Here is a 25,769-nt window from a genome sequence, read left to right on the forward strand (position 1 = left end):
GTGGAGGGGACGCTCCTGACTGGACAGGAGAATCCTTCGCCCGAATGCAGCATCCTGAGAGGCAAAGGTATTAAAGGTATAATGTCTAATGAATGTGTTGATGGAAGACCATGTGGCTGCCTTACATATCTGTTCAGCTGAGACATCACCGTGTGCAGCCCAAGATGGACCTACAGTACCTTACGAGTAGAATGAGCAGAGACATTAGCCAGAATAGGGAGATCAGCACGAGAGTAAGCTTCCGAGACAGTCATTCGATGCCACCTCACCAGCGTTTGCTTGTCCACAGGACATCCTCTTTTGTAGAATCCATAGAGCACAAAGAGTATATGTCTTTCTGATGGCCCTGGTATGATCCACGTAGATCCTTAAAGCCCAGACTAAATCCAATGATGCATCTCCCACTGAAAGATCTGTCCCTTGGGAAGCCGGCGCTACAATTTCTTCGTTAAGGTGGAACTTAGACCACACCATAGGAAGATAACCAGATTTGGTTCTGAGAACCACTCTCTCTTGGTGAAAGATCAGAAAAGGAGGGCGACATAACAATGCCCCTAATTCTGACACTCTTCTAGCTGAGGCAAAAGCTAACAAAAAGAGAGCCTTAGCTGTCAACCATTTAAGATCCACTTGCTTCAGTGGTTCAAATTGAGCAACTTGAAGCACCTTTAGGACTATATCTAGATCCCAAGGAGCTGTAGGAGGAACAAAAGGCGGTTGGATGTGAAGCACTCCCTGGACAAGAGTGCTAACACCCTGCAGGTTGGCAATTTTCTTTTGAAACCAAACCGTTAATACTGACACGTGTACTCTCAAGGAGGCCACACGGAGACCTTTATCCATTCCTGCTTGAAGGAATGCTAAGACCCTAGAAATTCTATAAGACCTGGGGTCCAGCTTCTTGCCACTGTACTATTGGATATATGCTTGCCACACACGGTAATAAATACAAGCAGAAGTTGATTTCCTTGCTCTAAGCATTGTGTGAATTACATATTGAGAAAATCCTCTAGCTTTAAGGATGTACGTCTCAAGAGCCACGCAGTCAAAGACAGCCAATCCAGAGGCTTGTGATAACAAGGACCCTACGACAGTAGATCTGGACGTTGATGCAGTAGCCATGGAGTGTCCACTGTCTGTACTGGTGCCTTCTGGGCCATGCCTGAGCAATTAGAATCACGGTGACCTTCCCTTGTTTGACCTTCCGAATCACCCTGGGCAACACATAGGCTAGCTGAAAGTCCCATCTTACAGAGCATCCACGAAGATCGCTTTGGGATCCTTTGTTCTTGACCCATATGCGGGTACTATGAAATTCTGCCGAGAGGCAATGAGGTCTATCTCCGGCAGCCCCCACTTGTCTACCAGACTCTGGAAGACCTCGGTGTGTTAAGCCCATTCGCTTGCATGAATAGCGTGTCGACTGAGAAAACCTGCTTCACAGTTTAGGACTCCTGGAACAAATACTGCAGACAACGCTGGATGATGAAGTTCTGCCCTTCTTAATGTGTGGCTTAACTCCTTCATTGCGCAATCCTCCTTGATGACTGAGGTACGCTACTGCCGTTGCATTGTCCGAATGAATTTGAACAGATTTCCCCTGAAGAATGTCCTATGCCTGAGTGAGTGCCATATATACGGCCCAAAGTTCCAATATATTTGTCGGCAGGCAACTTTCTTCCTTGGTCCACATCCCTTGGAAGCAACCATTTTCTGACACTGCTCCCCAGCCCTGAAGACTGGCATCCGTTGTCATAACCTCCCAATCTGAGATCCAATAGGATCTCCCTTTGTCCAGATGGGATGTCTGTAGCCACCGGGCTTATGACCTCCATACTCCCAGAGGAAGAACCATAGTCTGAGTTTTTATTGTCTGATGTAACCCATTTCATTTGGAAAGGATCAGACGTTGAAGAGGCCTCGAGTCTAATTGAGCACACTCTACCATGTCGAATTTCGACACCATATATCCCATCACACGCATAGCTGCGTGAATGGATACCCTTTGACTGTGTAGCAGCTCCTTAATCCTCAACTGTATCGTAGATATTTTGTTCAGAGGTAAAATTACTCTTGAAAGACTGAAATCCAATACAGCCCCCAAGAAACGTCATCCGTTGTGACGGAACCAGGGACGACGTTGCTCAATTTATGAGCAACCATGTCTCTGTAAACAAGCTATCGTCTGTTGCAGATGACACTGAAGCAATTCCTGAGATTGCACCAGAATTAATTAATCGTTGAGGGATTGAAAATTCCTTATCCCCTGTCGACGGAGATAAGCCGCCATTACCACCATATTTTTGGTGAAAACTCTTGGCCATTCCAAATGGTAGGGCCTGAACCTAAAAAGTTTGCTGGAGGATAGCAAACCTGAGATAGAACTGATAGGACTGTGCTATAGGAACATGCAGGTAAGCATCCGGAATATCCAAGGATAACATAAAATCCTCCAGCTCCTTGGCCATAATAATGGACCAAATGTAGAGTCTCCATATGAAATGGAGGCACCCAATGTACTTGTTCAGCACCTTGAGATTGAGTATGGGCCGGAACGACACATTTGGCTTCTGAACTAGAAACTATTTTGAATAGAAACCTTGTCCTTGTTGAGCAGGAGGAACTGGAATTATCACTCCTGACTGAAGCAACCTCTGAACTGCCTCTTGTAAGGCCCTGGCCTTTATTTCTACTGAAGACGGGCTGGTACAAAAGAACCTTTGTGGAGAGTGTTTCTTGAAGGCAAACGCATAACCGTGAGATACCGCTTCTTGCACCCAGGCATCTGTGGTGGACTGCTGCCAGATCTGTGCAAAATGATGAAGTCTGCCTCCCACCCTGGGGTCCTTCTGGTAGCCCAGTGCTTTTAAGTCTTTGCAGACTTGTCTGAATGGGACGGTTTTCCGTAACCTTTTCCTTTTGCCTTTCCTTGGGTCCGAAAGAACAGAAAAATTAGGTTTAGACTTGTAAGTAGAAGGAAACTTCACTTTCTTAGAGTCTTCTTCCGACTCCAAAATTCTTTACCAAAAAGAATATCTCCAGTAAAGAGCAACAGAACCTTCTTGAACTCCAGCTGCTACTGCTGAGGCTTATGCTTGAGAGGCAATAGTACCCATGTCCAAGGCTGCTTCTTCCATAAACATAGCCGCCTGTTTAATATGTGCAATATGGGATTTTTGCTCTCTAGATGCCAATGAGAGATTACCCTCCAATGCATCAGCCCAAGCTGTTACTGCTATTGCCATCCAGGCTGAAGCCATGGCTGGTCTTACAATTGCCCCAGACAAGGAGAATGTTTTTTTAAAAAACGTCTATTTTTCAGTAACATAATTTAATGATGTTGAAGGCAGAGGTAATGTAGATTTTCGCACCAATCTAATGACGTGCATATCTACTTTGGGAGCCACTCCCTTTTTAAACAGTCCCCAGCTGAAGGAGGATAATGAGAATTTAATTTCTTTGGAATTCTAAACTTCTTACTGGGTGTGACCCAAGCCTCTTGCATAATCTCCGTCAGCTGTTCTGACCCCAGAAATTCAGTTCTGACTGTTTTGGGATGTTTACACACAGGAGCCTTGGATTTTAACAAAGGGCTCTGCTGCCTCCTATAAGGATAGAATGGCTTTCACAGCACTAATTAGCTCAGGTATATCCACTGAGCTGGGACCTTCATCCTCGTGTCTCTATGCAGACCCAGAATGTGAGGAATCCTCATCCTCCGAAGTGTCCCCATCTGAAACATGTGTAGACTTTGAAGATGTAGTTTCATGTCTGTGTGATTTACTTTCCACAGGCCTTTCAGCATGTTTTTCTTGAAAGGCTGCAGATTCCTGGACTGAATGTGATAAAACCCAGGGGGAATGTTGCATGTAAGAGTTAATAGGGTAACCTATCCCTGGTATACGAGCTGGCATTATCCGCTCAGTAATACTGGATAATGTCTGTGCAAAAGAAGCCCATGGGGGTTCAATTTGAACCTGTGCCTGCCTTATGATCCCTGTGGCCTAGCACTGGTGCACCCAAGGTGGCAGCCGCATCAGTAGTCTCCATCTCGAAAACAGTGCGTCTGTATCTCACGTCTCCTCCGTTAGGCAGAATTAACGCCTTACCTTCTTCCCGTGCTCCGGCCACAGCCTGGTAACGTCAGCTGGACTTGGTAGTACATCCTACACAGACAACCACCAAAACAGCACTGTACCCGTGGGTAAGTGTTGTCGTGACCCAGCAAGTAGTTGTTGAAGCGACTCTTTCTAAGGTGGGGTGTAAGACGCTTTTTAGAAAACTTGCTCAAAAAACCTAAGACTACAAAAATAAATTAAACAAGCTTATGACTGTCAAAATCAGCAGCCTAAAGATCGTGGTCCGGCTCCTGTCTTACCAACAAAAAAACTGAATTGTCCGAGTCAGGAGGCGGGGATATAGGAGACTGGCCTGTTGCATTCTGGGAGGCCGAAAGCTTTTGATCATTGGTGCCAATCCGCTGACGATACCTCATATCCCAATGTATATCCTGTGGATACTACTGTGGACCCTGCAGGAGAAAACATAGGTACCACACAGTGACATGATGTGAGGGGGAGAGGAGGAGAATAATAGAGGCTCATGGCTCCTGATGTATGAGATACACCAGAGAGTGTGGGGAGGAGACTGGTCAGATCTCTGGACTGGTAACACACAGTGACATGATGTGAGGAGGAGAGCAGGAGTATAATAGGGGCTGATGGCTCCTGACTCCACGCTGGAAAAATAAATATTCAGCATTAGTTTGTACTGACAGAGGAGGGTGTAGTATAAGAGATTGCTGTAGTGACTGAGCAAGGAGAATATGCGACTCTTTTCTGTAATAAGTGTTTATTACTTACCTGTGCTGATATCTGTAGGGATTTCCTCCTCCTTACACTGCTGATCACCCCTCACATACGTCTCTTCTTCTCCCTCTATATCTTCTGCCTTTATATCAGTCACATATGTCTCTTCTGCCTTTATATCAGTCACATACGTCTCTTCTTCTCCCTCATTATCTTCTGCCATTATATCAGTCACATACGTCTCTTCTTCTCCCTCTATATCTTCTGCCTTTATATCAGTCACATATGTCTCTTCTTCTCCCTCTATATCTTCTGCCTTCATATCAGTCACATACGTCTCTTCTTCTCCCTCTGTATCTTCTGCCTTTATATCAGTCACATACGTCTCTTCTTCTCCCTCTATATCTTCTGCCTTTATATCAGTCACATACGTCTCTTCTTCTTCCTCTATATCTTCTACCTTTATACCAGTCACATACGTCTCTTCTTCTCCCTCTATATCTTCTGCCTTTATATCAGTCACATACGTCTCTTCTTCTTCCTCTATATCTTCTGCCTTTATATCAGTCACATACGTCTCTTCTTCTCCCTCTATATCTTCTGCCTTTATATCAGTCACATACACCTCTTCTTCTCCCTCTATATCTTCTTTCTTTATATCAGTCACTTCTCCTCCTTCTATGTCTTCTGATTTAATATCAGACAGACGTTCTACCTAAAACACAAAAAAAAACACCACTAAAAATAAGAATTTACTTACCGATAATTCTATTTCTCGTAGTCCGTAGTGGATGCTGGGAACTCCGTAAGGACCATGGGGAATAGCGGCTCCGCAGGAGACTGGGCACAAAAGTAAAGCTTTAGGACTACCTGGTGTGCACTGGCTCCTCCCCCTATGACCCTCCACCAAGCCTCAGTTAGGATACTGTGCCCAGACGAGCATACACAATAAGGAAGGATTCATGAATCCCGGGTAAGACTCATACCAGCCACACCAATCACACCGTACCACTTGTGATCTGAACCCAGTTAACAGCATGATAACAGAGGAGCCTCTGTAAAGATGGCTCACAACAACAATAACCCGATTAGTTAACAATAACTATGTACAAGTATTGCAGACAATCCGCACTTGGGATGGGCGCCCAGCATCCACTACGGACTACGAGAAATAGAATTATCGGTAAGTAAATTCTTATTTTCTTTGACGTCCTAGTGGATGCTGGGAACTCCGTAAGGACCATGGGGATTATACCAAAGCTCCCAAACGGGCGGGAGAGTGCGGATGACTCTGCAGCACCGAATGAGAGAACTCCAGGTCCTCCTCAGCAAGGGTATCAAATTTGTAGAATTTAGCAAACGTGTTTGCCCCTGACCAAGTAGCTGCTCGGCAAAGTTGTAAAGCCGAGACCCCTCGGGCAGCCGCCCAAGATGAGCCCACCTTCCTTGTGGAATGGGCATTTACAGATTTTGGCTGTGGCAGGCCTGCCACAGAATGTGCAAGCTGAATTGTACTACAAATCCAACGAGCAATAGTCTGCTTAGAAGCAGGAGCACCCAGCTTGTTGGGTGCATACAGGACAAACAGCGAGTCAGATTTTCTGACTCCAGCCGTCCTGGAAACATATATTTTCAGGGCCCTGACAACGTCTAGCAACTTGGAGTCCTCCAAGTCCCTAGTAGCCGCAGGCACCACAATAGGTTGGTTCAGGTGAAACGCTGACACCACCTTAGGGAGAAACGGAGGACGAGTCCTCAATTCCACCCTGTCCGAATGGAAAATCAGATAGGGGCTTTTGCAGGATAAAGCCGCCAATTCTGACACGCGCCTGGCTGAAGCCAGGGCCAACAGCATGGCCACTTTCCATGTGAGATATTTTAAATCCACAGATTTAAGCGGTTCAAACCAATGTGATTTGAGGAACCCCAAAACTACATTGAGATCCCAAGGTGCCACTGGAGGCACAAAAGGAGGCTGTATATGCAGCACTCCCTTGACAAACATCTGTACTTCAGGAACTGAAGCCAGTTCTTTCTGGAAGAAAATCGACAGGGCCCAAATTTGAACCTTAATGGACCCCAATTTGAGGCCCATAGACACTCCTGTTTGCAGGAAATGCAGGAATCAACCCAGTTGAAATTCCTCTGTTGGGGCCTTCCTGGCCTCGCACCACGCAACATATTTTCGCCAAATGCGGTGATAATGCTGTGCGGTTACATCCTTCCTGGCTTTGATCAGGGTAGGGATGACTTCCTCCGGAATGCCTTTTTCCTTCAGGATCCGGCGTTCAAAAGCCATGCCGTCAAACGCAGCCGCGGTAAGTCTTGGAACAGACAGGGTCCTTGCTGGAGCAGGTCCCTTCTTAGAGGCAGAGGCCACGGGTCCTCTGTGAGCATCTCTTGAAGTTCCGGGTACCAAGTCCTTCTTGGCCAATCCGGAGCCACGAGTATAGTTCTTACTCCTCTCCGTCTTATAATTCTCAGTACCTTGGGTATGAGAGGCAGAGGAGGGAACACATACACTGACTGGTACACCCATGGCGTTACCAGAGCGTCCACAGCTATTGCCTGAGGGTCCCTTGACCTGGCGCAATACCTGTCCAGTTTTTTGTTGAGGCGGGACGCCATCATGTCCACCTTTGGTTTTTCCCAACGGTTTACAATCATGTGGAAGACTTCTGGATAAAGTCCCCACTCTCCCGGGTGGAGGTCCTGCCTGCTGAGGAAGTCTGCTTCCCAGTTGTCCACTCCCGGAATGAACACTGCTGACAGTGCTATCACATGATTTTCCGCCCAGCGAAGAATCCTTGCAGCTTCTGCCATTGCCCTCCGGCTTCTTGTGCCGCCCTGTCTGTTTACGTGGGCGACTGCCGTGATGTTGTCTAACTGGATCAACACCGGCTGACCTTGAAGCAGAGGTCTTGCTAGGCTTAGAGCATTGTAAATGGCCCTTAGCTCCAGGATATTTATGTGAAGTGATGTTCCAGGCTTGACCACAAGCCCTGGAAATTTCTTCCCTGTGTGACTGCTCCCCAGCCTCGCAGGCTGGCATTCGTGGTCACCAGGACCCAGTCCTGAATGCCGAATCTGCGGCCCTCTAGAAGATGAGCACTCTGCAACCACCACAGGAGAGACACCCTTGTCTTTGGTGACAAGGTTATCCGCTGATGCATCTGAAGATGCGACTCGGACCATTTGTCTAGCAGATCCCACTGGAAAGTTCTTGCGTGGAATCTGCCGAATGGGATTGCTTCGTAGGAAGCCACCATTTTTCCCAGGACCTTTGTGCATTGATGCACTGACACTTGGCCTGGTTTTAGGAGGTTTCTGACTAGTTCGGATAACTCCCTGGCTTTCTCCTCCGGGAGAAACACCTTTTTCTGGACTGTGTCCAGGATCATCCCTAGGAATAGAAGACGTGTCGTCGGGATCAGCTGCGATTTTGGAATATTGAGAATCCAACCGTGCTGCCGCAACACTACCTGAGATAGTGCTACCCCGACTTCCAACTGTTCCCTGGATCTTGCCCTTATCAGGAGATCGTCCAAGTAAGGGATAACTAAAACTCCCTTCCTTCGAAGGAGTATCATCATTTCGGCCATTACCTTGGTAAAGACCCGGGGTGCCGTGGACAATCCAAACGGCAGCGTCTGAAACTGATAGTGACAGTTCTGTACCACAAACCTGAGGTACCCTTGGTGAGAAGGGTAAATTGGGACATGGAGGTAAGCATCCTTGATGTCCAGAGACACCATATAATCCCCTTCTTCCAGGTTCGCAATCACTGCTCTGAGTGACTCCATCTTGAATTTGAACCTCTGTATGTAAGTGTTCAAGGATTTTAGATTTAAAATCGGTCTCACCGAGCCGTCCGGCTTCGGTACTACAAACAGCGTGGAATAATACCCCTTTCCCTGTTGCAGGAGGGGTACCTTGATTATCACCTGCTGGGAATACAGCTTGTGAATGGCTTCCAATACCGCCTCCCTGTCGGAGGGAGACGTCGGTAAAGCAGACTTTAGGAAACGGCGAGGGGGAGACGTCTCGAATTCCAATTTGTACCCCTGAGATACCACCTGAAGGATCCAGGGGTCCACTTGCGAGTGAGCCCACTGCGCGCTGAAAGTCTTGAGACGGGCCCCCACCGTGCCCGAGTCCGCTTGTAAAGCCCCAGCGTCATGCTGAGGACTTGGCAGAGGCGGGAGAGGGCTTTTGTTCCTGGGAACTGGCTGTTTGCTGCAGCCTTTTTCCTCTCCCTCTGCCACGGGGCAGAAAAGAGGAGCCTTTTGCCCGCTTGCCCTTATGGGGCCGAAAGGACTGCGCCTGATAATACGGCGTCTTCTTATGTTGAGAGGCTACCTGGGGTAAAAATGTGGATTTCCCAGCAGTTGCCGTGGCTACCAGGTCTGATAGACCTACCCCAAATAACTCCTCCCCTTTATAAGGCAATACTTCCATATGCCTTTTGGAATCCGCATCACCTGACCACTGTCGTGTCCATAACCCTCTTCTGGCAGAAATGGACAACGCACTTATACTTGATGCCAGTCGGCAGATATCCCTCTGTGCATCACGCATATATAGAAATGCATCTTTTAAATGCTCTATAGTCAGTAATATACTGTCCCTGTCTAGGGTATCAATATTGTCCATCAGGGAATCCGACCAAGCCACCCCAGCACTGCACATCCAGGCTGAGACGATTGCTGGTCGCAGTATAACTCCCGTGTGAGTGTATATACATTTTAGGATATTCTCCTGCTTTCTGTCAGTAGGTTCCTTAAGGGCGGCCGAATCAGGAGATGGTAGTGCCACCTGTTTAGACAAGCGTGTGAACGCTTTATCCACCCTAGGGGGTGTTTCCCAACGTGCCCTATCCTCTGGCGGGAAGGGGTATGATGCTAATAACCTTTTAGGAATTATCAGTTTTTTATCGGGGGAAACCCACGCCTCATCACACACTTCATTTAATTCCTCAGATGCAGGAAAATCTACAGGCAGTTTTTTTTCTCACCAAACATAATACCCTTTTTAGTGGTACTTGTATTATCAGAAATATGCAAAACATTTTTCATTGCCTCAATCATGTAACGTGTGGCTCTACTGGAAGTCACATTCGTCTCTTCATCGTCGACACTGGAGTCAGTATCCGTGTCAGCATCTGTGTCTGCCATCTGAGGTAACGGGCGTTTTAGAGCCCCTGATGGCCTTTGAGACGCCTGGATAGGCACAAGCTGAGTAGCCGGCTGTCTCATGTCGTCAACTGTCTTTTGTAAAGAACTGACACTGTCACGTAATTCCTTCCATAAGCCCATCCACTCAGGTGTCGACTCCCTAGGGGGTGACATCTCTATTACAGGCAATTGCTCCGCCTCCACATCATTTTCCTCCTCAAACATGTTGACACAATCGTACCGACACACCGCACACACACAGGGAATGCTCTGATAGAGGACAGGACCCCACTAGCCCTTTGGGGAGACAGAGGGAGAGTATGCCAGCACACACCAGAGCGCTATATATACAGAGGGATACCACTATATAATGTGTTTTCCCCTTATAGCTGCTGATCTTATCAAACTGCGCCAAATTAGTGCCCCCCTCTCTTTTTTAGCCTTTTCTGTAGTGCAGGACTGCAGGGGAGAGTCAGGGAGACGTCCTTCCAGCGGAGCTGTGATGGAAAATGGCGCCAGTGTGCTGAGGAAATAGGCTCCGCCCCCTTCTCGGCGGACTTTTCTCCCGCTTTTTGCTGTATTCTGGCAGGGGTTAAAATACATCCACATAGCCCTGGGGGTTATATGTGGTGTATTTTCGCCAGCCAAGGTGTTTATATTGCTGCTCAGGGCGCCCCCTCCTAGCGCCCTGCACCCTCAGTGACCGGAGTGTGAAGTGTGCCTGAGGAGCAATGGCGCACAGCTGCAGTGCTGTGCGCTACCTTGTTGAAGACTGATGTCTTCTGCCGCCGATTTTCCGGACCTCTTCTTGCTTCTGGCTCTGTAAGGGGGCCAGCGGCGCGGCTCTGGGACCGGACTCCGAGGCTGGGCCTGTGTTCGGTCCCTCTGGAGCTAATGGTGTCCAGTAGCCTAAGCAGCCCAAGCTGGCTGCAAGCAGGCAGGTTCGCTTCTTCTCCCCTTAGTCCCTTGATGCAGTGAGCCTGTTGCCAGAAGGTCTCACTGAAAATAAGAAACCTAAAACTAACTTTTTCTAAGAAGCTCAGGAGAGCCCCCTAGATTGCACCCTGCTCGGTCGGGCACAAAAATCTAACTGAGGCTTGGAGGAGGGTCATACGGGGAGGAGCCAATGCACACCAGGTAGTCCTAAAGCTTTACTTTTGTGCCCAGTCTCCTGCGGAGCCGCTATTCCCCATGGTCCTTCCGGAGTTCCCAGCATCCACTAGGACGTCAGAGAAATGATATTTGCATACAGTCAGTTTAAACTGAGGTGAAAAATAGTTATGGTAGACTTACCGTTGATAACTCTATTTCTCCTAAGTCCACAGTATCCACAGGATATACATTTGGATATGAGGTAGCGTCAGCGGATTGGCACCAACGATCAAAAGCTTTCGGCCTCCCAGAATGCAACAGGCCAGTCCCCTAAATCCCCGCCTCATGGCTCAGGTAAATCAGTTGTTTTCCAAAGCTCAAGGAAGAAGCATCATAAAGAGACCTAATCAGGCGAGAAGAACACACATGCACACCCTTCCGTACAAGATGGAAGATGTTAGTAGGTGAAAGGATCCTCAAATCATGTGCATCAGGGTGGGATCCCTGTGGATAATGTGGACTAAGGAGAAATAGAGTTATCAAATGGTAAGTCTACCATAACTATTATTTCTCCTGCAGGGTCCAAGGGTTATCCACAGGATAACATTGGGATGTCCCAAAGCAAATTTAGTGGGTGGGACGCTCCTGATTGGACAGGAGAATCTTTTGCCTGAATTCAGCGTTCTGCGGTATTAAAGGTATAATGTCTAATGAATGTGTTAATGGAAGACCATGTGGCTGCCTTACATATCTGTTTAGGTGAAGCACCACGTTGTGTTGCCCATGACGGACCTACCTTATGAGTAGAGTGAGCAGAGATATTAGCGGGAATAGGGAGTTCAGCTTGAGAATATGCTTCTGAAATAGTCATCCGAAGCCACCTCGCCAGTGTCTGCTTGTCAGCAGGCCATCCTCTCTTATAAAATCTGTAGGGAACAAAGAGAGTGTCTGTCTTTCTGATGGCACTGATATGATCCACGTAGATCCTTAAGGCACGAACTATGTACAATGATGCATCTTCCGCAGAAAAGTCCGTCCCTTGGAAGGCCGGGACAACAATTTCTTTGTTAAGATGGAATTTAGACACCACTATAGCAAGATAACAAGATTTGGTTCTAAGAACCGCTTATCTGGATGAAAAATCAGAAATGGAGGACGACATAATAATGCCCGTATCTGACACTCTTCTAGCTGAAGCAACAACCAGTAGAAAGAGAGCTTTAGCTGTCAACCATTTAAGATCCACCTGCTTTAGTGGTTCAAATGGAGCAACTTGAAGTGCCTTTAGGACTAAACTTATATCTCAAGGCACTGCAGGGAGGTTGGATGTGAAGCGTTTCCTGGAAGAAAGTGCAAACATCCTGTAGGTTAGTAATTTTCTTTTGGAACCATACAGTCAATGCTGACACCTGCACTTTCAAGGAAGCCACATGTGGTCCTTTGTCCATTCCTGCCTGAAGGAATGTTAGGACTCAGGAAACTCTGAAAGACCAAGGGTCAAATTTCCGGTCACTGCACACCTGAATATAGGCTTGCCATATTCGGTGATAAATGCGAGCTGAGGAAGGGTTCCTTGCTCTAAGCATTGTTTGAATTACCTGTTGTGAGAATCCTCTTGCTTTCATAATGGAAGTCTCAAGAGCCACGCCGTCAAAGACTGTCGATCCACATGTTTGTGAAAAAAAAGGACCCTGAGACAGCAGATCTGGATGTTGAGGGAGTAGAAATGGAGCATCCATCAACATCCTCTGCAGATCTGTGTACCAATGTCTTCTGTGCCAAGCCGGAGCTATTAGTATCACGGTGCCCTTTCCCTGTTTTGCCTATCGCATCACCCTAGGTAACAGGGCGATTGGTGAAAACACATTGGCCAGACAAAATTCCCATTTCACTGACATCCACAAAGGTCGTCCTGGGATCCTTTGTTCTTGACCAGTATGCCTGAACTTTATTCTTCTGACGGGATGCCATGAGATCCATCTCCGGTAACATCCACTTGTCTACCAGAATCTGGAACACCTCGGTGTGTAAGGCCCATTCATTTGCATGAATGGCGTGTCGACTGAGAAAATCTGCTTCCCAGTTTAGGACTCCCGGAAGAAACACTGCAGACAAGGCTGGATGATGAAGTTCTGCCCACCTTAACGTGCGGCTTACATCCTTCACTGCTTTTTGGCTACGACTTCCTCCTTGATGATTGAGATACGCTACTATTGTTGCATTGTCCGAGCGGATTTTAACTGGTTTCCCTTGAATGAGTGCCATATAAATGGCCCGAAGTTCCAATATATTTATTGTCAGGCAATTGTCTTTCTTGGTCCACTGTCCTTGGAAGCAACTTCTTCCTGACACTGCTCCCCAACCCTTAAGGGCATCTGTTGTCAGAATTTCCCGATATGATATCCAAAAGGGTCTCCCTTTGTCCAGATGGGTTGTCTGTAGCCACCAGGCTAATGACCTCCTTAATTCCAGAGGAAGGACCATAGTCTGAGTTTTTATTGTCTGATGAAAACCATTCCATTTGGAAAGGATCAGACATTGAAGAGGCCTCGAGTGGAACTGAGCATACTCCACCATGTCGAATCTCAACACCATCAAACCCATCACACGCATTGCTGCGTGAGTGGATACCCTTTGACTGTGTAGTAGCTCCTGAATCCTTTACTGAATTTTGTACGTTTTGTTCAGAGGTAAAATTATTCTTTAAAGACCCGAATCCAACACAGCCCCCAAGTGAGTCATTCGCTGTGACGGAACCAGGGACGACTTTGCCCAATTTATGAGCCAACCGTGTCTCTGTCAACAAGCTATAGTCTGTTGCAGATGACACTGAAGCAATTCCTCAGATTGTGCCAGGATTAATAGGTCGTAGAGGTATGGAAAACGCCTTATCCCTTGTCGACGGAGATAAGCTGCCATTACCACCATAATTTTGCTGAATACTCTGGGAGCTGTGGCCAGTCCAAATGGTAGGGCCTGAAACTGAAAGTATTGCTGGAGGGTAGCAAACCTGAGATAGCACTGATAGGACAGTGCTATAGGAACATGCAGGTAATCATCCTGGATATCTAGAGATACCATCAAATCCTCCAGCTCCATGGCCAAAATAATGGAACGTAAAGTCTCCACATGAAACCGAAGCACCCAAACGTACTTGTTCAGCACCTTGAGATTGAGTATGGTCAATCTCAAGTTTCTGTTTCTGAACTAGAAACAGGTTGAAATAAAAACCTTGTCCTCGTTGTGCAGGGGAACTGGAATTATCACTCCTGACTGAAGCAACTCCTGAAATAGCCCTGGTCTTCGTTTCCAATGAAGACGGGCTGGTACAAAAAAACCTTTGTGGAGGGTGTTTCTTGAAAGCAAATGCATAACCATGAGATACCGCTTCTTGCACCCAGGCATCTGTGTCAGACTGTTGCCAGACATGTGCAAAATTAAGAAGTCTTCCTCCCACCCTGGGGTCCCCCCAGGTGGAGGCCCGCACCATCAGGCTGATGGCTTATCTTCTGGCTCTGGTAGCCCAAAGCTTTTTAGTTTTCCCAGACTTGTCAGATTGGGACTGTTTGCCATAACCCTTTCCTTGAGTCCAAAAGGCCTGAAAAGCTGGAAACCTAGGTTTTGATTTGTGTGTGGAAGGAAACTTCACTTTCTTGGAGTATGCCTCTGACTACAAAATAATGTTTAATTCTTTACCAAAAAGAATATCTCCAGAAAAAGGCAGGCAAAGACTCTAGAACCTCCTTGGACTCTGAGACAGCTTCCCATGTACGTAGCCAGACCGCTCTGCGAGCTGCTACTGCTGAGGCTGATGCTTGAGAGGCTATAGTACCCATGTCCAAGGCTGCTTCTTCCATAAACATAGCCGCCTGTTTAATATGTGCAATATGGGATTTTTGCTCTCTAGATGCCAATGAGAGATCATCCTCCAATGCATCAGCCCAGGCCGCCACTGCTTTTGCCATCCAGGCTGAAGCCATGGCTGGTCTTATGACTGCCTCAGACAGGAAGAAAATGGTTTTAAAAAACCCCATCTATTTTCCTATCCATTACATCATTTAATGATGTTGAAGGCAGAGGTAATGTAGATTTTCGCACCAGTTTAACGACGTGTATCAACTTTGGGAGCCACCTCTCTTTTTAAACAGTCCCCACCTGGAAGAGGATAATGGGAATTCCTTTTCTTTGGAATTCTAAACTTCTTACTGGGTGTTACCCAAGCCTCTTGCATAATTTCCGTCCTCTGCTCTGACCCAGGAAATTCGGTCCTGTTTTGGGACGTTTAAACACAGGTGCCTTGGATTTTTTTTTTGATTTTTTTTTTAATTCAATAAATTTTTATTTGATTTTCTGTCATACAAACTTAACGTAACATTAACAATACAAAAATAAAAAGAAAGAAAAACCATATCATGTGCTCTGTGTATTCTTTTTTTTGGGTACAATAGTTATTGTAGAGAGCGACATAGCAACATAAGCATATAACGAGAGTTGCAGACAACTATATTATAACCGTACTAAGCATCCTTTGTACATCACATCAGGTCATACAGTAGTATTATATAAATTGATCAAAAGAACATCACAGGTTATCAGTGGGGAGAGGCCTGGGTATATTGGTACCATGGTGACGATAGCCACCTATCCCATATCTTGTAATATTTTGCCGGGGCTTTCCTAGATATGTAAACAAATTTTTCGTGGGACGCAACCGAATTCACTAGTGGTATCCATTTATTAACATCGGGGCCGGCAGCCGCCATACATGAGCGTGCTATCAGTACCTTTGCCAGAGCACATAGGTTAAGAGTATATCTTCTGGAATGGGCATCCATTATCTCCTCGTCTATGACCCCGAGGGTACACACAAGGGGAATAAACACATCCAGGGGGATTCCCGTAGCGGCTATAATCTGTATCACCTCCCGCCAAAAGTCCTGCACAACCGGGCAGGTCCATAATAGATGCCAGAAGGTACCGTCAAGAGAGGCACACTTCGGGCATCTAGAGTCGCTCCGTCCCCCCATATTGACAAGCCGTCTGGGAGTGATGTAGACTCTGTGTAGTATAAACAGGTGTATCTGTTGAAAACGGGCCGATGTGGTAGCTGCGCGCGCAGCCCCCAGGGCTTCCTCCCATATTTCCAGGGAGATCGGACCCACATCCACCTCCCATTTGGCTTTAAGGTGCAAGAGTCTGCTAGAATGATGGGCACCGAGCAGAGCGGAGTAGAGAGCGGAGATAGACCCCGCTCCCAGACCATCGGTCAGGAGCAGGTGGGCCGGAGACTTCCGAAGGAGAGGCGGAGCAGCCCCAAACTGGGACGCGCAAGCGTGGCGAAGCTGAATATATCTGTAATAATAGGATGCGGGTATATTGAACTCAGTTTGCATTTGTCCAAAGGAAATGAATGTACCCGAGGAATATAAGTGATTAATGGAGAAAACCCCCCAGCGTCCCCACACCGAACCTACATGTAGGGATGTGAAGTGTGTGAGAGCCCGAGTGTGCATCAGTGGGGTGTCAGGATCCCATCCCTCTCCTTCTAACATGGAGTGTATCTGTCTCCAAACCATAATCGCTTGTTTGACCAGCGGCATCTTTAGGAGTGCTACATTATCACTAAGTAGGAGCTGAAGGGGTGTCAAATTTATGTTAAGCGCTAGTAAGACGTTAGAGATTAATAGGTCCCTGGACGGAACAGATACCCAAGGAATCAGGTGGAACAGCTGAGCTGCTAAGTAATAAAATCTGAGTTTCGGGAGAGCCAGCCCACCCGAGTCCCGGGACCTGGTTAAGGTATCCAGTCCAATCCTAGCTCTACGGTTAGACCAGACCAGTGAAGACAAGATACCATCTATGATACCAAATAGTTTCTGGGGGAGGTAGACGGGGGAATGTTGGAGGACATATAGCATTTTAGGTAATACAACCATTTTAATTAGATTTATCCTGCCCGTAACTGTAAGTGGTAGTTTACTCCACACCCTGATACGAGACCGCAGATAGTCTATTTGTGGGTGTATATTCAGCTCAATAAATTGCGTGGACTGGTTAGTAACCCATACTCCTATTTGAAGGAGTCCACCCAGCGAAGCGGCAGGCCCCCGGGGGGGCAGACAGGACAGGGGCCTCTTAGCGGAAGGACACAGGACTTGTCCCAATTAATGGACAGACCAGAGAATCCCCCAAAAGTGTCAATAATTTCCAGAATATGAGGCATATTAGCAGAATAGTCAGGTACGAACAACAATATGTCGTCTGCATAAAGAGCAATTTTGTCTGTCCTGCCACCCAACCGGAGGCCCGCCACCCGCGGGGAAGATCTAACAATGCCGGCCAGAGGCTCTATTGCCAGAGCAAATAAGATCGGAGACAGAGGACAGCCCTGCCTTGTCCCTCTCTGTAGGGAGAAAGATGAGGATATATGGCCATTAACTGATACCCTAGCCCGGGGTGCAGAGTAAAGTAACTGGACCCACTTTTTAAAAATAGGTCCGAACCCAAATCTGTCCAGCGTCCCACACAAGAAGCCCCACTCCACAGAATCAAATGCCTTAGCTGCATCCAGGGATACTATAGCTGAGGAGCAGGACCCCTCGCGAGGGGCTTGGAGCTGCGTGTAAAGTCTACGTAAATTAGGTAAAGTGGACCGGCCCGGCATGAACCCTGATTGATCTTCGTGTATCAATTGTAGTATCACCTCACTGAGCCTTGTTGCTAGAATTTTAGCTAAAATCTTAACGTCCGTTGTTAACAAGGAGATTGGGCGGTAAGATTCGACCCGTGTTGGGTCCTTATCTGGCTTAAGGAGGACTATAATTAGGGCCTCAGCCATAGAGTCAGGCAGCCGACCCTGTACAAACAGCGTATTATATAGAGTAAGGAGTTTAGGGCCATAAAAGGGTAAGTGCTTTTTATAAAGTTCCAGGGGGACTCCGTCAAGGCCCGGGGTTTTCCCTCCAGGAAATGAGTTAATCGCTGATTCCACCTCAGTCAGTGTCAAGGGGGAGTCCAGAAAAGCTGTGGCGTCTTGGGACAGCCTGGGTAATGAAATATCAGCCAAATACGCCTCTATTTCGGTCTCGGAGTGGGTAAGCCTAGAGCTGTACAGTCGTCTATAGTAATCTACAAAGTCCCCCACAATATCAGGTGTGTTAGAATGAGTAGTTTTGTCATTGGTACAAATTACAGACATCGTGTTAGATGCTCTATCTGCACCCGCCAACACTGCCATGAAGCTACCAGCCCTATCGCCCGTTGCGTAATACGTGTGTTGAGCATAGAGTAGGCGGTATTTAGCCTTCTCAGCCAGACATTCACGCCACTCAGCCTGCGCAAGCAGCCACCTCTCCCTCGTAGTATCCAGACCATCAGTCATATACTGCAGCTTCAGCCTCCTACAACCCGCCTCAAGGTTACGCTCATCCCGGGCATAGCCAGATTTCAAAGCTGCCACTCTCTTGATCAGGGTGCCACGGACATGTGCCTTAAAGGCATCCCATAGTGTTGTATCAGCCACCGAGCCCTGATTTTCCCGCAAAAAGGCCTCCCACATCTCCTCCAGCTCCGCACCGGTGCCCATCTGGGTCAACCAAAAGGGATTAAACCTCCAAAACCGCGCCCCCCTAACATCTCCCATATCTAGACTAAGGATTACCGGGGAATGGTCTGATATGCCCCTAGTAGCATAGTGAACATCTATCACCCGCGGCAGCAGGCCCCTAGAGGTGAGGGCCAGATCTATCCTAGAAAAGGATAAGTAGGTAGGAGAAAAACATGTATATTGTCGTGTACCTGGATGACGAGCCCTCCATGCATCAACCAAGCCCAGACTGTCTACCAGTAGCGCAAAGTCCCTCCTCCGCGTCACCGGAGCATCAGGGGGCCTTCTGGTTCGATCTAGAGCATGGTCGAGGACATTATTAAAGTCTCCAAGACAGACTATTGCAACATTCGGATACATCGCTATAAACTCAGCTGCCTTTCTGAGAACCGCCGGAGAATAAGGGGGCGGTATATAAACAGCCAGGATAAGTACAGACATAGCATAAACTTTACATTTTATAAAGACATATCTGCCCCATTGGTCCAGTTGGACCTGATCAAGAACAAACGGGACCGACCTTCTAACTAGGATCGACACACCCCGTGAATGTGTCGTGTGGGTGGAGTGATAAGCCCATCCCACCCATGGTTTCTTAAGAGCAAGGACTTTTGCCCCCACTAAGTGGGTCTCCATGAGGCATATAACATCTGCAGCATATTGTTTCACATGTCGAAGCACTAGTGAACGCTTGACCTTATCGTTTAGCCCCCGGACGTTCCAGGATATTAATTTGAGTTGGTTAGAGGCCATAAGTCAGGACACAACATAGTATGCGGTCGGTCCCGCGTATTCCCGCCAGACCCTCTACTTCAGAACTAGATGCAGTAGTAAAAATCAATAATCCCATAGCGTCTGCAACACATACAAGAAATGAAAAAAAGAAAACAAACAACAAAATACGTTCCCTCCCATCCTGCCCCCCCCCACCCTGTATACCCTCCCGAACTGAGGCATACCTTCCCCCATTAACCTGTTCCCTTACAACAAAGAGAAGAAAAACAAAAAACAAAACTTAGCCTAACATGTGAGGGCAATGAGTGAAAATGGCCCAAAGACAAAAAGCGTAGGTCCCCCTCCCTTAGCTAGAAAAGGTGAGGAGATCCCACCCCGAGCCCTAAACAGAGACATCAACAAAATCAGAAAGTAAACTTGGCAGGAGCAATGCGGTGCTAGCCGAGTAATGCACTGTGATATGGATAACAGTAAGAAGTACCAGCCTAGACATAGGACTTTACATCACACATTAAGGATCAGGAGCAAGCGCCCGTCTGGCCGGGGCCCATCAATCCAACCACAGGGCAGCGTCCCGAGGTGTAGCAAAAAATCTTGATTCTCCATCCGCCACTACCCTCAGCCTAGAGGGAAACAGCATTGCATATTGTAGATTAAGTTCCCTGAGGCGTCTTTTAATCGGAACAAATTGTGCGCACTCCTTTTGTACCTCCAGCGCAAAGTCCGGAAACACTGAAATTTTGGAGCCATTCCACATCAGAGGCCCCTTGGTGCGTGCCAAGGATAGGACTGCATCCCGATCTCGATAGTGGAGGAATTTCGCTATGAGTGTGCGCGGCGGCGCACCCGGCGGCAACGGCCTGAAAGGAATTCTGTGGGCTCGTTCCACCGTGAAGAATGGCGTGAAGGATTCAGCTCCAAGAGAATTTTTCAGCCAAGATTCCACGAACTGCTCAGGGGAGCTGCCCTCCTCTTTTTCCGGGAGCCCCACAAAACGGATGTTATTCCTTCTCAGTCTGCCTTCCATGTCAAGCATCTTGCTTTTAATATCGGACAGCTGACCATCCATGGCGTTGACACGGGAGCTAAGCGGGGGGAGTTTATCCTCTAGCGTGGATGTTCGTGTCTCGACCTCACCGACCCGCTCTCTAATCTTTTGGATATCGTGGTGGATTATGGTCAGGTCGGCTTGTACTTGGCCTATCTTGTCAGAGAGACGGGATTCGCTAGCCGCCAGGGCTTCCAACACTTTATGCAGCACATCATCCGAGGCATCGCCAGAGGATGTCGAGTGGCTGGGGGACCCCGGTGTCGGGGCGTCTCCACCCCCATCCGCCGCCGCGCGCCCTCTGGGGGTATGCGAGTATTGTGCGAGCCGGGACGCAGTCGATTTATGATGATTCTTCACCATTTTGTAGATATCTTATAGTAGTGCAGAATCATTAGATCAGGGAGTATCAATCAGCAACCCAGAGGTTATGTGGTTCAGAATAACAGCGAAATATGCACACACTGTAAGCAACAGGACACAGTCTCAGCTCCTCAGACCACCATATACAGCAGATCAGTGCCTTTCCTCAGAAGCATGCAGGGGGAGACCTCCGAGGAGGGTACCCGACCCCTGTAATATATGGGCTACCCAGTCCAGGACTATTTAGCCCTCAAGTGGCACAGAAGATATGAGGGGGGGTTGAGGGTGTCTCAGTTTACTGCAGCACTGGAGGGAGCAAGGAGAATGGTGTACAGGGACCAGCAGCCAGGTACCTTATTCCCCCATGTGAGGGGGGGACGCGGGTAGTACAGCACCCAGTAGCAGAGAGGAGTATTGCAGGCTCCGGCAGAGTCACTCATGCGTTCCCCGTATAGTCAGCTCCAGCACAGCGCATTCTCCAGGGGCCGCGCCAGAGAGCCGGGACCGGAAGTCACGGCGCCATTTTAGGTGCAGAGGGAGGCCAGAGAGGGGAAACTTCGGCGCTCCGGGTCTCCGCGGTCCGCGCCCGTCCGGCGGCTCACAACGGTCTCCCTGCTGCCTCAGACCTTCCCCTGTCCGCCAATGTATTTTGGGCTCGGGGGGTCCACACAGGATGTTCAAACGGATATACGGGAGTGGAGAGCACTCACGCCGAGCTGCTACTCCATGTCCCGTTAGGCCACGCCCCCCAGGTGCCTTGGATTTTAACAAAGGCTCTGCTGCTTCTTCTAAGGATAGAAAGGCCTTCATAGCACTAATTAGCTCAGGTTTGTCCACTGACCTTTATCCTCATCTCTGTATGCAGACCCGGAGTGCGATGAGTTCTCATACTCCGAAGTATCCCCATCTGAAACATGTGTAGACTGTGAAGATGTTGTTTCATGTCTATGTGATTTACTTTCCATCAGCCTTTCAGCCTGTTTTTGTTGAAAGGCTGCAAATACCTGTACTGATATGCTAAACCCCAGGTGGAATGTTGCATGTAAGGGTTAATAGGATAACCTATCCCTGGTATGGGAGATGGCATTATCCTCTCAGCTATACTGGGTAATGACTGTGCAAACGTAGCACATGGGGGTTCCATTTCAACCTGTGCCTGCCTTGGATTATTTAAGAAGCTTTGGTGAGAGCTAAAACAATTTGCACATAATCCATTTTGAACCAAATCCTGAGAGGTTAACACAGCTTTACAAGACAAACATGAAATTAGTGTTGGTGCTGCTGTGGAGAGTGTATCCTCCTCACACTTGCCTCTTTTAGACATGATAAACAAATCACACATCTGTACGGTGTTATCTACACAATTTGTGACTGAAATCACTTTAAAACTTATTAAAGTGACATACAATCCGATCCCTCCCTGCTTTGCACCAGCATTGAGGATTGAAATACACAGAAAACTGACAGAAGTATAGTAAAGTCAGCAATCAGTCACAGGTTATACATTGGTATAGTAAGCAATATGAGCACATAATCAACTACAGATACATTTCAAGTATATAGGAGAAACATTACTGCATTACCTTATATAGGACTTTAAACGTATTCTCGTACAGCGAAAGAAACAGCAGCAATAGTTTACAGACTCATATGCATCAAGCACTTACAGTATCCAAATATTCGTACTCAAAGGTAGATAGAGACTCAGTGCTGTATCACCTGGCTCAGGAGAGTGGGATACAGGGAGACGTCACCCCGCTTCCAGGATTGATCAATACGTTAGTGAACGCTGAGTGGATCTAGACGCTATTAGTGACCTACAGTGAACAGACGCCCAAATGAACACCGACACACAAGTCACACAGCCGCCTAAGCTGCGACTGGGTCCTTTAGATACACAGCGTCTCAGACGGAAGCGGGAAATCAATTCATGGTGGGAAACTCGGAGGAAACTGGTCATGAACCGGGGGAGCGTCTTACTCCCCACTGCTGACATCAACCCCAGGGATCCCGGCCTCATACTACTCCTGGAGCCTATAATACCTGAGGCCTAGCGCTGGTGCACGCAGGGTGGCAGCCGCATCAGAGACTGTTTGGTAGTCTCCTCCCAAAACAGTGCGGCTGTGTCTTGCGTTTCCCGCTTAACAGAACCGATGCCTTACCTTTTCCCTGTGCTCCGGCCACAGCCTGGTAATGTCTGCTGGACTTGCTCGTACATCCTACACAGACGCCCTCCGAAACAGCAATGTACTCATGGGTAAGCGTTTTTGCGACCCAGCGGGAATTGTTGGAGCGACTCTTTCTAAGGTGCGAATCACTCAAAAAAGAGTAAGACTCTAAAAATAAAAAAACAGAAGCCCTCTGACCATGGTCTGGCTCCTGCCGCACCAAACAAAAAACTGATTTGCCTGAGCCAGGAGGCGGGGATATAGGAGATAGAATAGGATATAGGCCCATTGCATTCTAGAAGGCCAAAAGCTTTGATCGTTGGTGCCAATCAGCTGTCGCTACCTCATGTCCCAAAGTTATACGATGGATAACCTGTGGACCCTGCAGGAGAAAGTATAACATCAGTGCATAATACACACACAGCTTCTTTACAGATCAGAGGGACAGTCACTTTGGTATATGGGTGAGACCCTAAATCCCACCTACCTGATCGTCCTGTGCGGTCCTGTGATTCTCCTCTGTACAATCCTGGGAATACAGAGGACGGGGACATCTCTCTGGGGTATCTCTGTTACTGGGCCCATCTGTAGGAGACACACAGTGACTGAGTACAGTGTATATATGTGATTATCAGGTGATGTGTGTATATAGGGGCCCCTATACCTGCTCTCCCCTGTACAATACATGACAGTCTCCTCTTACCCAGTGATGTGAGGGGCCGGTGATTCTCCATCATCACGTCCATGTACAGACCCCTGTGTTCCTCTATATACTCCCCCTCCTGCATGGAGACATAGACAGTGACATCCTGACACCTTATAGTAACCTGACACACACAGTGATACAGTCATCACCCAGACACATCCCCTGGAGTTACTGTATAATGTCCCATTCCCAGCAGTCACCTCTCCAGTCATCACCCAGACACATCCCCCGGTGTTACTGTATAATGTCCCATTCCCAGCAGTCACCTCTCCAGTCATCACCCAGACACGTCCCCTGGTGTTACTGTATAATGCCCCATTCCCAGCAGTCACCTCTCCAGTCATCACCCAGACACATCCCCTGGTGTTACTGTATAATGTCCCATTCCCAGCAGTCACCTCTCCAGTCATCACCCAGACACCTCCCCTGGTGTTACTGTATAATGCCCCATTCCCAGCAGTCACCTCTCTAGTCATCACCCAGACACATCCCCTGGTGTTACTGTATAATGTCCCATTCCCAGCAGTCACCTCTCCAGTCATCACCCAGACACCTCCCCTGGTGTTACTGTATAATGCCCCATTCCCAGCAGTCACCTCTCCAGTCATCACCCAGACACATCCCCTGATGTTACTGTATAATGTCCCATTCCCAGCAGTCACCTCTCCAGTCATCACCCAGACACCTCCCCTGGTGTTACTGTATAATGCCCCATTCCCAGCAGTCACCTCTCTAGTCATCACCCAGACACATCCCCTGGTGTTACTGTATAATGTCCCATTCCCAGCAGTCACCTCTCCAGTCATCACCCAGACACATCCCCTGGTGTTACTGTATAATGTCCCATTCCCAGCAGTCACCTCTCCAGTCATCACCCAGACACGTCCCCTGGTGTTACTGTATAATTTCCCTTTCCCAGCAGTCACCTCTCCAGTTATCACCAGACACATCCCCTGGTGTTACTGTTTAATGCCCCATTCCAAGCAGTCACCTCTCCAGTCACCACCGAGACACGTCCCCTGGTGTTACTGTATAATGCCCCATTCCCAGCAGTCACCTCTCCAGCCATCACCCAGACACGTCCCCTGGTGTTACTGTATAATGTCCCATTCTCAGCAGTCACCTCTCCAGTCATCACCAGACACATCCCCTGGTGTTACTGTATAATGCCCCATTCCCAGAAGTCACCTCTCCAGCCATCACCCAGACACGTCCCCTGGTGTTACTGTATAATGTCCCATTCTCAGCAGTCACCTCTCCAGTCATCACCCAGACACATCCCCTGGTGTTACTGTATAATGTCCCATTCCCAGCAGTCACCTCTCCAGTCATCACCCAGACACGTCCCCTGGTGTTACTGTATAATGCCCCATTCCCAGCAGTCACCTCTCCAGTCATCACCCACACACGTCCCCCGTTGTTACTGTATAATGTCCCATTCCCAGCAGTCACCTCTCCAGTCATCCCCCAGACACGTCCCCTGGTGTTACTGTATAATGTCCCATTCACAGCAGTCACCTCTCCAGTCATCACCCAGACACATCCCCTAGTGTTACTGTATAATGTCCAATACCCAGTAGTCACATCTCCAGTCATCGCCCAGACACGTCCCCTGGTGTTACTGTATAATGTCCCATTCCCAGCAGTCACCTCTCCAGTCATCACCCAGACACTTCCCCTGGTGATACTGTATAATGTCCCATTCCCAGCAGTCACCTCTCCAGTCATCACCCAGACACTTCCCCCGGTGTTACTGTATAATGTCCCATTCCCAGCAGTCACCTCTCCAGTCATCACCCAGACACATCCCCTTGTGTTACTGTATAATGCCCCATTCCGAGCAGTCACCTCTCCAGTCATCACCCAGACACATCCCCTGGTGTTACTGTATAATGCCCCATTACCAGCAGTCACCTCTCCAGTCATCACCCAGACACGTCCCCTGGTGTTACTGTATAATGTCCCATTCCCAGCAGTCACCTCTCCAGTCATCACCCAGACATGTCCCCTTGTGTTACTGTATAATGTCCCATTCCCAGCAGTCACCTCTCCAGTCATCACCCAGACAC

General features: G+C 48.1%; 1 protein-coding gene across 2 annotated transcripts in view; it reads right to left on the reverse strand.

The window, feature by feature from the left end:
- Window positions 1-25,769, reverse strand: part of LOC134984068 (oocyte zinc finger protein XlCOF22-like) — a 37,198-nt gene that overhangs the window by 9,212 nt on the left and 2,217 nt on the right. For both annotated transcript variants that reach the window (XM_063949708.1, XM_063949707.1), the window contains exons 3-5: window positions 23,698-23,776; window positions 23,478-23,579; window positions 4,863-5,519 (exon numbers count right to left, since the gene is read on the reverse strand). In XM_063949708.1, the coding sequence (XP_063805778.1) occupies window positions 4,863-5,519; window positions 23,478-23,579; window positions 23,698-23,740 (802 nt within the window). In that variant the 5' untranslated portion in view covers window positions 23,741-23,776. The remainder of the gene's footprint in view (window positions 1-4,862; window positions 5,520-23,477; window positions 23,580-23,697; window positions 23,777-25,769) is intronic.

This window comes from Pseudophryne corroboree (assembly GCF_028390025.1).
Source record: "Pseudophryne corroboree isolate aPseCor3 chromosome 3 unlocalized genomic scaffold, aPseCor3.hap2 SUPER_3_unloc_33, whole genome shotgun sequence".
NCBI classification, from domain to species: domain Eukaryota; kingdom Metazoa; phylum Chordata; class Amphibia; order Anura; family Myobatrachidae; genus Pseudophryne; species Pseudophryne corroboree.